Below are 12,766 nucleotides of genomic sequence, written 5' to 3'. Positions count from 1 at the left end.
AAAATGTACAGTCCCTCCAGAAAAACGCAATTATGCGATCGCATAATTCAATGCATAATCAGCCAAAGTCTAAATATTGATGCGGGGGCGCATTTTTCGCCGCATAAATTGTCGATTTCCGTGCAAAATATGCGGGGCTTGCATGGTTTAATGATCCCCGCATTTTCGTTGCAAAAAAGTCACATATATCTTAACAGAAAGTTGAAAAATGTTGTGTTTACTTCACACAAGAGCAGCCATTTACCCCTGTTGCCATGGGAAAGTTATGAAGTGACGTAATTACGTGACGTGAACATCATCAAAAAGCAGGGTGTTGGGGGGGAATCGCTTTTTTTCTCTTTTTCATCAAACCGCAATTTTTGCAAGTTCCCGCAATAAATATCATATAGCATATTCCATCGCATTTAAAAAAAAAACGTGCCGTATAATCAAGGATTTTTGCCCGCAACAATCACAAAAAAACTCCGCATTTTTCTGGAAGGACTGAGTTGGCAATAAAGCCCTTTCTGATTCCGATTGTTACAAACTGTTTCGGAGAAAGGAGAGACAACTCTTCAGAGGTACTATCAAATTAAAGGGTAACTTCTTTTTTTTTTCTCAACCTGAACCCTACTTTCCCATGTTTTTGTTTCTATGTGACTGATGGAAACAGCAATCTTTGACATTGGCCCAGTATTAAGCAAGAAACAAGCTGCAATATAACGTTAATGGGCTATTGCACACCTTCAATTTCCGTCCACTAAAAGTTCTGTTTGTTGCCGTTGACAGACTCAGATTATTATTCTAAGTGTCTAAAGAGTAAGATCATTTTAGTTTAACATGAAACAGAAATGAAATACAACTGTTAAAAACATGTCTTGGTTCATCTTTCCACTGTTCCAACAATCACCACTCTGGTTTGGTTGAAATAAACCCTTAATTCACCCATTTCATGTGGAGATATGCTGGCTCTATACACGCTAAAAGTCCTGATTATTTACATGGAGTCTGGTGGAAATATGCTGGCTCTATACACACTAAAAGTCCTGATTATTTACATGGAGTCTGGTGGAGATATGCTGGCTCTATACACGCTAAAAGTCCTGATTATTTACATGGAGTCTGGTGGAGATATGCTTGCTCTATACACGCTAAAAGTCCTGATTATTTACATGGAGTCTGGTGGAGTTTGGTGATGGTGATTTCGGGGCTGTTTCATGTTAAACTAAAAGGATCTTACTCTTTAACTAAAAGGTCTATCTCTGTAGAGATCCTTTCCATAATGTTGTCAGACACTTAGAATAATAATCAGAGTCTGTCAGCACTTTTAGTGGATAGAAATTGATGATGCACATTTGTCCTGTAGGGTTACATTACAGCCCGGTTCACCGCTGCCGGTTACAGCGTTCTTGCTCAGTACTGGACCAGTATCAAAAAGTTCAATGCATGGAAAAAAAAAGGCTACAGGTTGAAAGTAACCAAAACAAAATATCCCTTTAAGCGTGACGCAAAACTCCTATTCCCTCTAAAAGCATCAATGCTGTTCCACAGTTCCCTTCAGTCAGTCAATAAGTGATTGAATGTCTGAGTGGTCTCTCCATCCTGTCTGTGTTCAGTAATCAATGTTGCTGCTGATGGAAGGAAGCGTTTGCTGTGGCAGTTCCTGTGGGGGTGGAGGAGGGGGGGGTCTGCCACATTCAGATGCAGCTACAAAAACAATGCACATAGAGTTTAGATCATGTGACACACTTGGGAAGGTAGCAGTAGCTCAAAATTTAAAAAGTTATATTCCCAAAGCGATTAGAATGGTACAAGTGCAGTGTTTTCCCCGGCTTCGTGGAAGAGTTTGCGCGTATTTGGCAAGAGATTTAGGCGTCTTTCCTATAGAAAATGTAACGTTTTTCAAATAAATAAATAAAAAAGCAATTTCCCCAATACATTTTGCGTCTCTTTGTTGTAACGTTACACTGTTTGTGGAAGATTAAGGTGTGCGTATTTGGCGAAGGTTTTGCAAAAGCGCTTTGCATTTGCAACTTTAAAATAAAAAGCAATTTCCCCACAGATTTTGTGTCTCTTTGTGGGATTTTGTCTGTGTGGGGTTTTGCGTCTCTTTGTAGTCGGTTTGTGTCCCTTTGTGGTAGTTTCAGATCGTTATTATCTTAATATCTGTGTCCAAAACGATGGAAAAGCTAGAGCAGATGATGAATAAATAACACTAAAAACGCATAAAAGACAAAGCTTAATCATCACACCCCCGATATGTGAAGGCCTTTTAGAGGTTCAAGTTTAGCAGGAATTGCAGGTCTTTCTGTTAGTCTCCTCCAGTTTTGTCTCCTTTATTCTCTTGTCCTTGTACGTCGATGAATTGGAGATAAACATCTTCGGATAAGTGCACATTCTTTGGCACAAGCTTAAAACATTTTCCAATTTACATCTTCGCCTCAGAGTGCGATTGTGCAGATATACATTTTGAATCTTCTCAGGAGACATCTGACGAATCACTGAGCGGCTTTAATGATCCTGACATTTTAGTTTTCCAGCAGAGAACTGAATGTACCCAACATTAAAGTTATGCAGAAATGATGTACAGCAAGCCGGGAAAGATCACAGCATCTCATTAGAGCTTTACCAAATCTTTTCGTATCAATCACCGTAACTACACAAGTGGAAGTGTAAAAGGTCAGAAGCAGTGGTATTTGTCATGACCTTTATTTTGACGGGACAAAGCAGTGAGTGTTTCCTCTTTCTGTGGCAGCAGCGTAGTCTGGAGACTTCAGTCCTCAGAGCCACTGTGTGAACATTTTTCATTGGTTAAAGCATATTTTAAGCTATGCCTTTGTAGTTTAATTTAGAGAATTAAACATTGACCAACAGAAACTGAATTGTCATCTATTTTAATAATTGATAACTGTCATTTTTCAAGCAAAAACTCCATTATGAGGATTTTGCCAACACTGTTCCAATGAAAAAAGCTGGGCCCTAGCTACCAGTGTTAAGTAACGCGTTACTGTAATCAGATTACACTCGTCTGTAACGCATTACTGTTGATAACTCAGTAATCACGTTACAGCTACTTCCATCCAATAATTACCGCCTAACTTGCGTTAGTGGTTCTTCAACTATCTGCGTAACGGGAGGAGAGAATGTCCGTTTTCGTGCTCGCGTAACACCATAACACTCGTCCGAGTAGAGGAAACAAAGATGGCAGAGCCAACGCTTAAGCGCCGTACGGAGCCACGGTGCCTCTGCAAAATAGCCTCTGGAAGGAACTTGTTTTGGTGGAACATGTGTACGTTCAAAAGTCGTTTTAGTCGTGCAACAGAAACCTCAGATTGGACAGATAGTCTAGCTAGCTGTCTGGATTTACCCTGCAGAGATTTTTGTCGCCAACGGAGCAATCTCGGAAGTGGAACGTCGTGGAGATAGACTAATTGCAGCCCTACACAAAACAGACATGAGGAGAATGGAAGTGTTCCACAATGGATGCCTCCGACGAATATGCCAGATCTTTTGTCCTAATAAGATCTCCAACAATGAACTGTACAAGAAAACGGAAAGCCGGAGAATCACCAAGGAGATTACGCCCGACATGCTGCCAGGGACCCAATGTAATGGAGAGTGCTTATTGAAGCCTTATGTCCCATATGGCAGTGATTTTCAACCACTGTGCCGTGGCACACTAGTGTGCCGTGAGAGATCCTCCTGTGTGCCGTGGGAAATTATCCAATTTTACTTAATTGGTCTAACAAAATTATTTTATTGAGTTACCAGAAATAATTTTCCATTTTTGCGCATCTGTGCCTGCAATGTGATGACAGATATATTAAATACTATTTATTATAAGTGGCGCAATAATGACCTTGTTGATTTAAGACTTAAGAATTACTGCCACCTTTTGGGCACATTTCTTCAGTTCCTGCCAGTTCCTGTCAATTTGTCAACACAAAATTGACTACATTTTATATAATAAATTATATATACTGTATGAGGCTACAATGGGTCATTTTGTAACATTTTTGGTTGGTGGTGTGCCGCGGGATTTTTTTAATGTAAAAAATGTGCCCGTGGCTCAAAAAAGGTTGAAAAACACTGCCATAGGGGACGAATAGGAGTAAGTAAGTAAGTAAGCTCTACACAAGACATTTGAGGACTTTGGGATCCAGTTAATTGTAAATGATAATGAAAATAGTGGTTATTCACAGTATGATTTATAATACATTATCTATAAATCAGGGAAAAAAATAGGCATTTATTTTTATTCCCACCGAACCAATTCCATGAGTACAACAACATAAAAGTACAACGTTCTTTTCTTCTTCTACTTTGCTGTTTTTCTGCTCAGTGTTCAGCTGCGTTTCATTGGCGGTAGAGTAATAGCATTCAGTGTTTTGGTGCCTTGGTGTAATTGCCGAACATAATTAGTTTGTACACAGGGAGTAGTAAAACGGCGTCTCCCATTAGTCTGTTTGCAGGGTCACATGTCACCGATTCTAATGTGTGCTTCAGACATGATGTCTTTCTATTTCCATTTTATGCCTTATTAATTCTACTCCACCACATCTCAGAGGGAATATCGTACTTTTTACTTACACTACATTTATTTTAGAGTGTTACTTTTCAAATTAAGATGAAAGAAGTAATACAAAACATACATTCAGTGTATGTAGATCATTTTGAAAAAGTCATAAAGTTATTATCATTTCTATCTAATCTTCTGGCTGTGAGAAAACTAAATCATCTTGACACCTTCAAAGCTAAAGCGTTAGCATTAAGACTTCAGACAGCAGTGAGAATTAGTGACATAAGAGGAACAGAAGTACAGAAAGGAGATTAAAATGAGAAGAACACCTTATTTCCTGCATGACCTTTTGCTCTTCTTCTCTGCAACCCCTCGTGTGAAGAGTGCAGCTCCGTGACGGCTTAATTACGTGATTATTTAAATGACATGCTGGATATCAAGTCTCCGTCACATCTCAGGATTAACTGGAACGGCACTCGGAGAACACATGAGCTCCGCCAAGGCACACGGTGCATTCTTATGCTCCTCGGATGCTCTCGTTTCCCGAGTTGGGATGTTGTTCAGATGCATTCTGGGATAGGAGAGAAAAACACGCTATGGGTTGTTTGCATTTCTTTAAACCAATCACAATCGTCTTGGGCGGCGCTGAGCTCCGGACACAGCACGGTGGCTCTGGTAAATAGTCTCGCCTGGCTTTTAAAGGGAATGGGAGATGATCTCTGATTGGTTTATTGCATATTACACCCAAAACACACCTATTAATTAATGAAGACACTAAGTACAACCGTTTTGAAACATGTGCCCGGTGCACGGACAATCTTTTTCCGCCGTCAATCTAGCCTAGAAATCTATACGCACCCTAGTGGCAGCAAATTTAATTTGCAGCCAGGGGGGGTCTAGGCACTGTCCGTTGGCTTACGACACTGAGCCCTGCCAATGGTGAGTTCCCAGACCCAACGTCTGGATGGCTAACACTGTTGAGCTCTATACCCTTTTATGAAATGTCCATACCTTTTATATCTTTAATTACCAAAATCACCCTTGTCAAAGGGTTTTCGATCTATCGTTTTCTAATATGCAACCCTATAACAAAAAAACATCGTCAAAATCCAAAAACATTTGCTGATCAATCAATCGATCAAGTTACTATTGCATCATTCCCTTAATTAAGTCATTTATTACTTTAATTTACTTGAGTATTTCCATGTTCTGCTCCTTTCTACTTGTCTACAGAGGCAAATATTGTACTTTTACTCCACTACATTACTCTGACAGCTTTAGTTACTTTCAGATGACAGTTTTTCTTCCCCCATCCTGTCCAGTAAAAAAAAAAAACACGTTTCTCCAGAAGTGTTGATGTTGAATGTTTGTGACAAACTGAAGTATGATGGAGAAAATCCTCCTGTTGTCTTCGGGTCCAATTTTTACATTACATGTCATTTAGCTGATGCTTTTATCCAAAGCGACTTCCAATTGCTATATATGTCAGCGGTAACACGCCTCTGGAGCAACTAGGGGTTAAGTGTCTTGCTCAGGGACACATTGGTTGATGTATCGCAGTGGGAATCGAACCCAGGTCTCCCACACCAAATGCGTGTGTCATATCCACTGCGCCATCACCACCAATTTGACCCCGTTGTCGTTTTTGGTTTTGAGGGGAGACACCGCTCAATGGTGTTTTAAGCCCCCAACGTCTCCTTCCAGGCAGCGCTGTGACCGTTGACTTCAAGGCACCTAACCCTAACCATTGCCTTATCCTAGTGCCTTATCCTAGTGCCTTCCAGGCAGCGCTGCCTGGAAGACGACGTTGGGGGCTTAAAACACCAATAAACGGAGACACTCCAGGTGAATAGGAAAAAATAAATAAACTAATAGATATCAACATGAAACTTCCCCAGTTGATTACTTACATTAAGACAAATCTCTTTTGTCTTACAAGGTTTCAGAAATGTTACGTTCAAATATGGAAATTAAGCGCTATCTTGTTAAATATGCGCTAATTTTGCATAAATTTCCAGTAGAGAAATTCTTCTTTTATTTTGTTGAGATATTAGAGTCAAAGGTTTTTTACAGAGGGGGGGGTTTGGATATCTCCTTTTTACCACTGCATACATCAGAATATGAAGTATGAAATACAGCAGGGAAAACAAGTATTAAAAGCGTCAACATTTTTCTCAGTAAAGATATTTCTGATGGGGCTATCGGCATGAACTTTTCACGAGATGTCGGTAACAACCCAAGTAATCCACACAAAACCATGCCTTTTTACACCCCATTTTTCTTCATGTGTTCAATATTTATTAGTGGGAATGCTGATTCAGCAGCATTACTATTGTTATTCGGTTCTTTATAAACTTATTATTATTCCGTAAGTTTTTTGGCTCTGCGTAACTTCACATACTTACACATTTTATTGTATTTAAGCTATTCATCCAGTTTAGCTTTAGCAATTCAGCTATCCAGCATTCCCACGCATTTTCTGCAGGAAATGCATTTTCTAGTTCCCATTATCATTCCACTTTATTACACATAACTTTTGTCATGGACATGCATGTTTTGATTTCTTTGTATGTGTGGATTACTTGGGTTGTTACTGACATCTGGTGAGAATTTCATTCCAATAGCCCCATCAGAAATGTATTTACTGGGAAAAATATTGACGCGTTCAATACTTATTTTCCCCGCTGTATGATATACATACACTCGGAGAGGTCTAGAACGTACAGAGCGAGTATTTTTAGATCGGTATTTTTAGTTCAGGGAGAGAGGAATGAAGTGCAGCGATTCAGTTTCAGCGGCAGGGAGGGAGGGAGGGAGTACTGCACTCAGGATCAATCGGAAGAAAGCTTTTAGCCCCGCGTGGTTTCTGTGGTTTCACCGTTTCACTTCCTGCACAGAGGTTATTAAAGCCTGGAACAATAGAGGCGGGCCGGAGGAATGTCATCACGCCTCGGGAGACTTCCTGGCGCTCTGATGCTGGAGGAAGCCAAGAAAAGTCTCGGCATCGGAGAGCACGAATACTGAAGACATCTATGTTACTAAGACTCCAACGCTTATCTGTCAACCCCTAGCTTGTTTTGAATTGGTCCAGTATTGAGGGAAAACCAGCGGTGGAAGAACCATGCACTTGGACCATGCACTTGTCGTCCTTGTCGGCCCAAAACACCAAAATCCACACATTTTTGTCCCTTTTTTCTGACACTATTGGTGTTTGTTTTCACATTTTTGGCACTTTTTAGTTGTTGCTGTTTTACACTTCTTTTCACTACTATGTATAAACACCAACTTATTACTAGTTTTACACTTATTTTTGGAATCCATGGTCAATAAACCTAATTTATAGGAAATTATATACCTAATCCTTGAGTTAAAAAAAAAAGAAATTATGAAATATTTAGACTAATATTAAAGGAAGAATAATCACAGACTGGTGTATATGTCAACGTTCGATTGGGATACTGTTTCGAAACATTTTAATTTATTTTTCAAGTGCTAAAAAATATAACGAAACACCCCAAATTCAATGAAATTAGAGATCTGATCTTTTGTTGTACTTGCAAAGCGCGTTGCATGGAATCATCCATCCGTGTTATTTTTGGTTAATTAAAATTAGGACGTTAAAAATTATCATTACAATTTATTACACATAACTTTTGTCACGGACGTACATGTTTTGATTTCTTTGTATGTGTGGATTACTTGGGTTGTTACTGACATCTGGTGAGAATTTCATTCCAATAGCCCCATCGGAAATATATTTACTGGGAAAAATGTACGCTATAACGCTAGTCGTCGGGGCACGAGTAAAGTAAAAAGAAATCTCTATTTCTACACCACTAACGAGGCTCAAAATAGCACCACACTTCCACGGTATCATAATGAGGGAAGATAGTTTATACAGACAGTATCGTTCACGTATACAGGCAGGCGCCATCTTGCAACCAGTAACCAGTAACATAGCTCAAGCACGTTGTCGTTCTAGTGGTCGTGACTGTTTTCCCAAGATGGCCCCTGCCTGTACACGTGAAAGCTACTGTCTTTCTCAATGTTTCGATTTACATGTAGGGACCCTCATTATGCTACCGTGGAAGTGTGGTGCTATTTTGAGCCTTGTTAGTTAGAAATATTTCTTTTTACTTTACCCTCTGCCGCGATGACTAGCGTTATAAGCTAATTAGCGGTTTGCGCTAAAACTGGTCACATTGGATTACCATGAAAACATTTCCCAGAGAACGGTCGACATCGGTACACATGTGTTATTAACACCTATGTTTATTTTGCGTTGGATTTGTCCTTTAAATACATGGTTAATTAACAATTATTGTATCTTAATATATATTTTATATATATATGATGTTTTTTTTTACATTTAACTCTAATTTATTCTATCTCTCCTTGTTTTATTGTAAATGGTATGATTCTTTGCTTGCATGCAGAGCACTTTGTGTTCTTTTTGCTATAGAAATGACATTTATAGTTCCTTTATAATACCATGACTGAATGGAAAGCTGAAAATCAATCTCCACCTATGATGTGGATGTACCTTAAAAAATAAAACAAGAAGTGATGTTTTAGTGAATGTTCTTTTACATCTGAAACAAAGGGAACATGTTTTAGTAACGGCCAAGGCACAAAAGCTGTTTTCTCCAGAGTATCCTGAGTGTAACCTGAATGCCTCACGTGTCTTTTTACCGATAAACTCCATCAAAGGCTTATTGATTCTGTCTGAGTCTACAAAATAGATCAGCTACTGTAGAATCAGAGGCTTAATGGATTTCTGTCAATGTAACTAAACAGCTGATGCTCTTAGAGAGGCCTTTCAGAGCAAAACACACACACACACACATACACATGCTCACATACACACACACACACACACACACACACACACACACACACACACACACACACACACACACACATTCGTCTGTGAATCAATATTAATATCACAATATTCATTTTTAAACTAAAACATAGCATTGTAAATGTAGCCATAGAAAGAGAAGCAGCCACATAAGCAAAATCACTCGTTTTTATTTCTCAACACTGAATACATCTTGTGGAAATGTTTTTGTATTTGGGCACAAAAGTTGCTGCTTTTGATTTAAAAAAAATCTTTTACAGTATATTTAAAAGTTTTTGCCCTAAGTTATGAAGAGCTGTGCCATGATAATGAAAGACAAAAACTGGAGGGAAAAAGGTCCTACCAGAACCATTTGTACATATATCTCTGAAAAGTAAAGTACTGTAATTGGTGTGTATTCCACATATTTATTACTGTCAGCAGCACATTGACTGCCGCTGTGTAAGAGCGTGAAGATTCTCCTAGGGAGGAGGTCAGGGGGTTTGGCTCCTAGGGCTATCAAGAAAACACAAGACTTTCACCCAGAAAACGGGTGTCCATGTCCTGAAGAAGTTAAGGAGAAAACACAAGACTTTCACCCAGGAAACAGGTGTCCATGTCCTGAAGAAGTTAAGGAGAAAACACAAGACTTTCACCCAGGAAACAGGTGTTCATGTCCTGGAAGAAGTTAAGGAGAAAACACAAGACTTTCACCCAGGAAACAGGTGTTCATGTCCAGAAGAAGTTAAGGAGAAAACACAAGACTTTCACCCAGGAAACAGGTGTTCATGTCCAGAAGAAGTTAAGGAGAAAACACAAGACTTTCACCCAGGAAACAGGTGTTCATGTCCTGAAGAAGTTAAGGAGAAAACACAAGACTTTCACTCAGGAAACAGGTGTTCATGTCCAGAAGAAGTTAAGGAGAAAACACAAGACCTTCACCCAGGAAACAGGTGTTCATGTCCAGAAGAAGTTAAGGAGAAAACACAAGACTTTCACCCAGGAAACAGGTGTTCATGTCCTGAAGAAGTTAAGGAGAAAACACAAGACTTTCACCCAGAAAACGGGTGTTCATGTCCTGAAGAAGTTAAGGAGAAAACACAAGACTTTCACCCAGGAAACAGGTGTTCATGTCCAGAAGAAGTTAAGGAGAAAACACAAGACTTTCACCCAGGAAACAGGTGTTCATGTCCTGAAGAAGTTAAGGAGAAAACACAAGACTTTCACCCAGAAAACGGGTGTTCATGTCCTGAAGAAGTTAAGGAGAAAACACAAGACTTTCACCCAGGAAACAGGTGTTCATGTCCAGAAGAAGTTAAGGAGAAAACACAAGACTTTCACCCAGGAAACAGGTGTTCATGTCCAGAAGAAGTTAAGGAGAAAACACAAGACTTTCACCCAAGAAACGGGTGTCCATGTCCCGGGAGTAGTTCTTGAGGGGACCGGACAATCTCTTTTCTAATCTTAATTTACTGTTTGGTATCTAAATGTAACTGTCGCCGCAGGGCGGTCACCTTTTGTCGCTAAACTCAACTATAACCGCGTCCGAAGTGACGGTCCCCTCACGGTGCTCTGTACCCGACTCACAGTCACCTTTTACTCGCCGTAATTTCACAGGATATCATACGAGTTGTTGTCCATAAGTTACTGACGATATCATACGAACCCGTTCATTAGAATGCGTTGAAGCTGAATATGGTATATATATATATATATATATATGGTGTAGGTGGTTTGTTGTGGCCAAGGCTTTTTAAAATGAAGCCTGGGACACTCTCTGGGCCTATGGGATGCTGGTGGGAGGGTTACAGCTGATAGAGAAATAAAGGGATGGTTTCCGCTCAGATTGAATTTTGGTACGCTTAGCCTGACAGAACTTTCTGAGTGTGCTTAAATGGATGGCGGCGGATATATACGTATCTTTATTTTTTTGAAATATAGACCAACCCAAGGCCGACTGTTACCTTGCACAGCTGCTGGATTCTCGGGATATTACACGGAAATCCATCTTGTCAGGCTTCAATTGAACACGTTTGTGTCCGAACAGCAGAGAACTGAACCGATCGGCGTCCGGTGAGAAACTACTGGCAGTTACGGGCGGTTAGGTGGGTGTGATGGCTGCGACTGTTCGTTACAAAACAACATTGGCGGACGTGATAGAGGGATGGTTCATCCAATTACCTGCCAGATCTTTTTTAAAAGAGCCTGCCCTTTAACCCTCGTGTTGTCTCCCCTGTCGACCATGATGCAATTTTTGTTTTTCTCGGCCAAAATGTAGAAATAATTCGAACGTTTTGGTCGTCTTTTTCGACACTTTTTTCACTCGAAGTTTCTGTCTGAAGATTTTCCCGACATTTTTGCCACTTTTCTGGACGTTTTTGTCACTTTTTTCCAAGTTTTTTGTCACTTTTTCTGATGTTTTCATCACTTTTTTTCTACGTTTTTCAACGTGCCTTTATAATTTTTTTCTTTACATGCTATAAAATTGTAGCCTGGTTCCGCCCTCCTACGTACTTCTGCTCAATTTTCAAGCCCGAGCAAGAACAATCTTTGCTGAGTTGTGTTGGGGGGGCCATGATGTTGTGGCCCTCCTCCCCCACGGGGTTCGGGAACAGTTTGATTTTCCAGCTCGCTCTGTTAGTGGTGAAGGAGTTGGCTAAGGCGAACGCTAGCGATGCTAAGGCTAACGCTAGCGATGCTAAGCCAACGTCACGACCAACCGTTAGCGATTGGTTCTGGCAGATCCAGAGTGGCTCTGGGCAGATCCAATAGTTTTAAACTTCAAAAGAGTACCCGCCTTCAAGGAAGTTAACACTTGTCAATGGAGAGTGGCCAGACTCTCTGGACACATGAAATGGACCAGAGTCTGGTAGGACCAGGCTAGTGTACCAGAGTCTGGTAGGACCAGGCTAGTGGACCAGAGTCTGGTAGGACCAGGCTAATGGACCAGGCTAGTGTACCAGAGTCTGGTAGGACCAGGCTAATGGACCAGGCTAATGGACCAGAGTCTGGTAGGACCAGACTAATTTACCAGAGTCTAGTAGGACCAGGCTAGTGGACCAGAGTCTGGTAGGACCAGGCTAATGGACCAGGCTAGTGTACCAGAGTCTGATAGGACCAGGCTAGTGTACCAGAGTCTGGTAGAACCAGGCTAGTGGACCAGAGTCTGGTAGGACCAGGCTAATGTCTCTCTCTCTCTCCTTTCATTTCACAGTGATGTTCGTCTGCTGCTCCCCGGACGTCTTCAGGAAGTTGATGGTTGAGTTCCGGCAGGCTGATCTTCCTCACGAGCAGTACGTCTTCTTCTACATCGACGTGTTCGGAGAAAGTCTGAACTCCAAACACGGACAGCCGTGGGCCCGTGGGGACAAGGACGACGCCGTCGCCAGGGAGGCCTTCCAGGTACACAGTTTATTTCACACACA

At 40.7% G+C, this 12,766-nt stretch overlaps 1 protein-coding gene across 2 annotated transcripts in view; it reads left to right on the top strand.

Annotated features, from left to right (window-relative positions):
- LOC120563179 (atrial natriuretic peptide receptor 1-like) overlaps positions 1 to 12,766 on the top strand; it is a 125,379-nt gene that overhangs the window by 42,959 nt on the left and 69,654 nt on the right. For both annotated transcript variants that reach the window (XM_039807335.1, XM_039807336.1), the window contains exon 3: positions 12,556 to 12,743. In XM_039807335.1, the coding sequence (XP_039663269.1) occupies positions 12,556 to 12,743 (188 nt within the window). The remainder of the gene's footprint in view (positions 1 to 12,555; positions 12,744 to 12,766) is intronic.

The sequence above is a fragment of the Perca fluviatilis genome, chromosome 7, assembly GCF_010015445.1.
Source record: "Perca fluviatilis chromosome 7, GENO_Pfluv_1.0, whole genome shotgun sequence".
Classification (NCBI taxonomy): Eukaryota; Metazoa; Chordata; class Actinopteri; order Perciformes; family Percidae; genus Perca; species Perca fluviatilis.
Note: the sequence above shows the minus strand (reverse complement) of the source record. Positions and strands in the feature narration are given on the sequence as shown.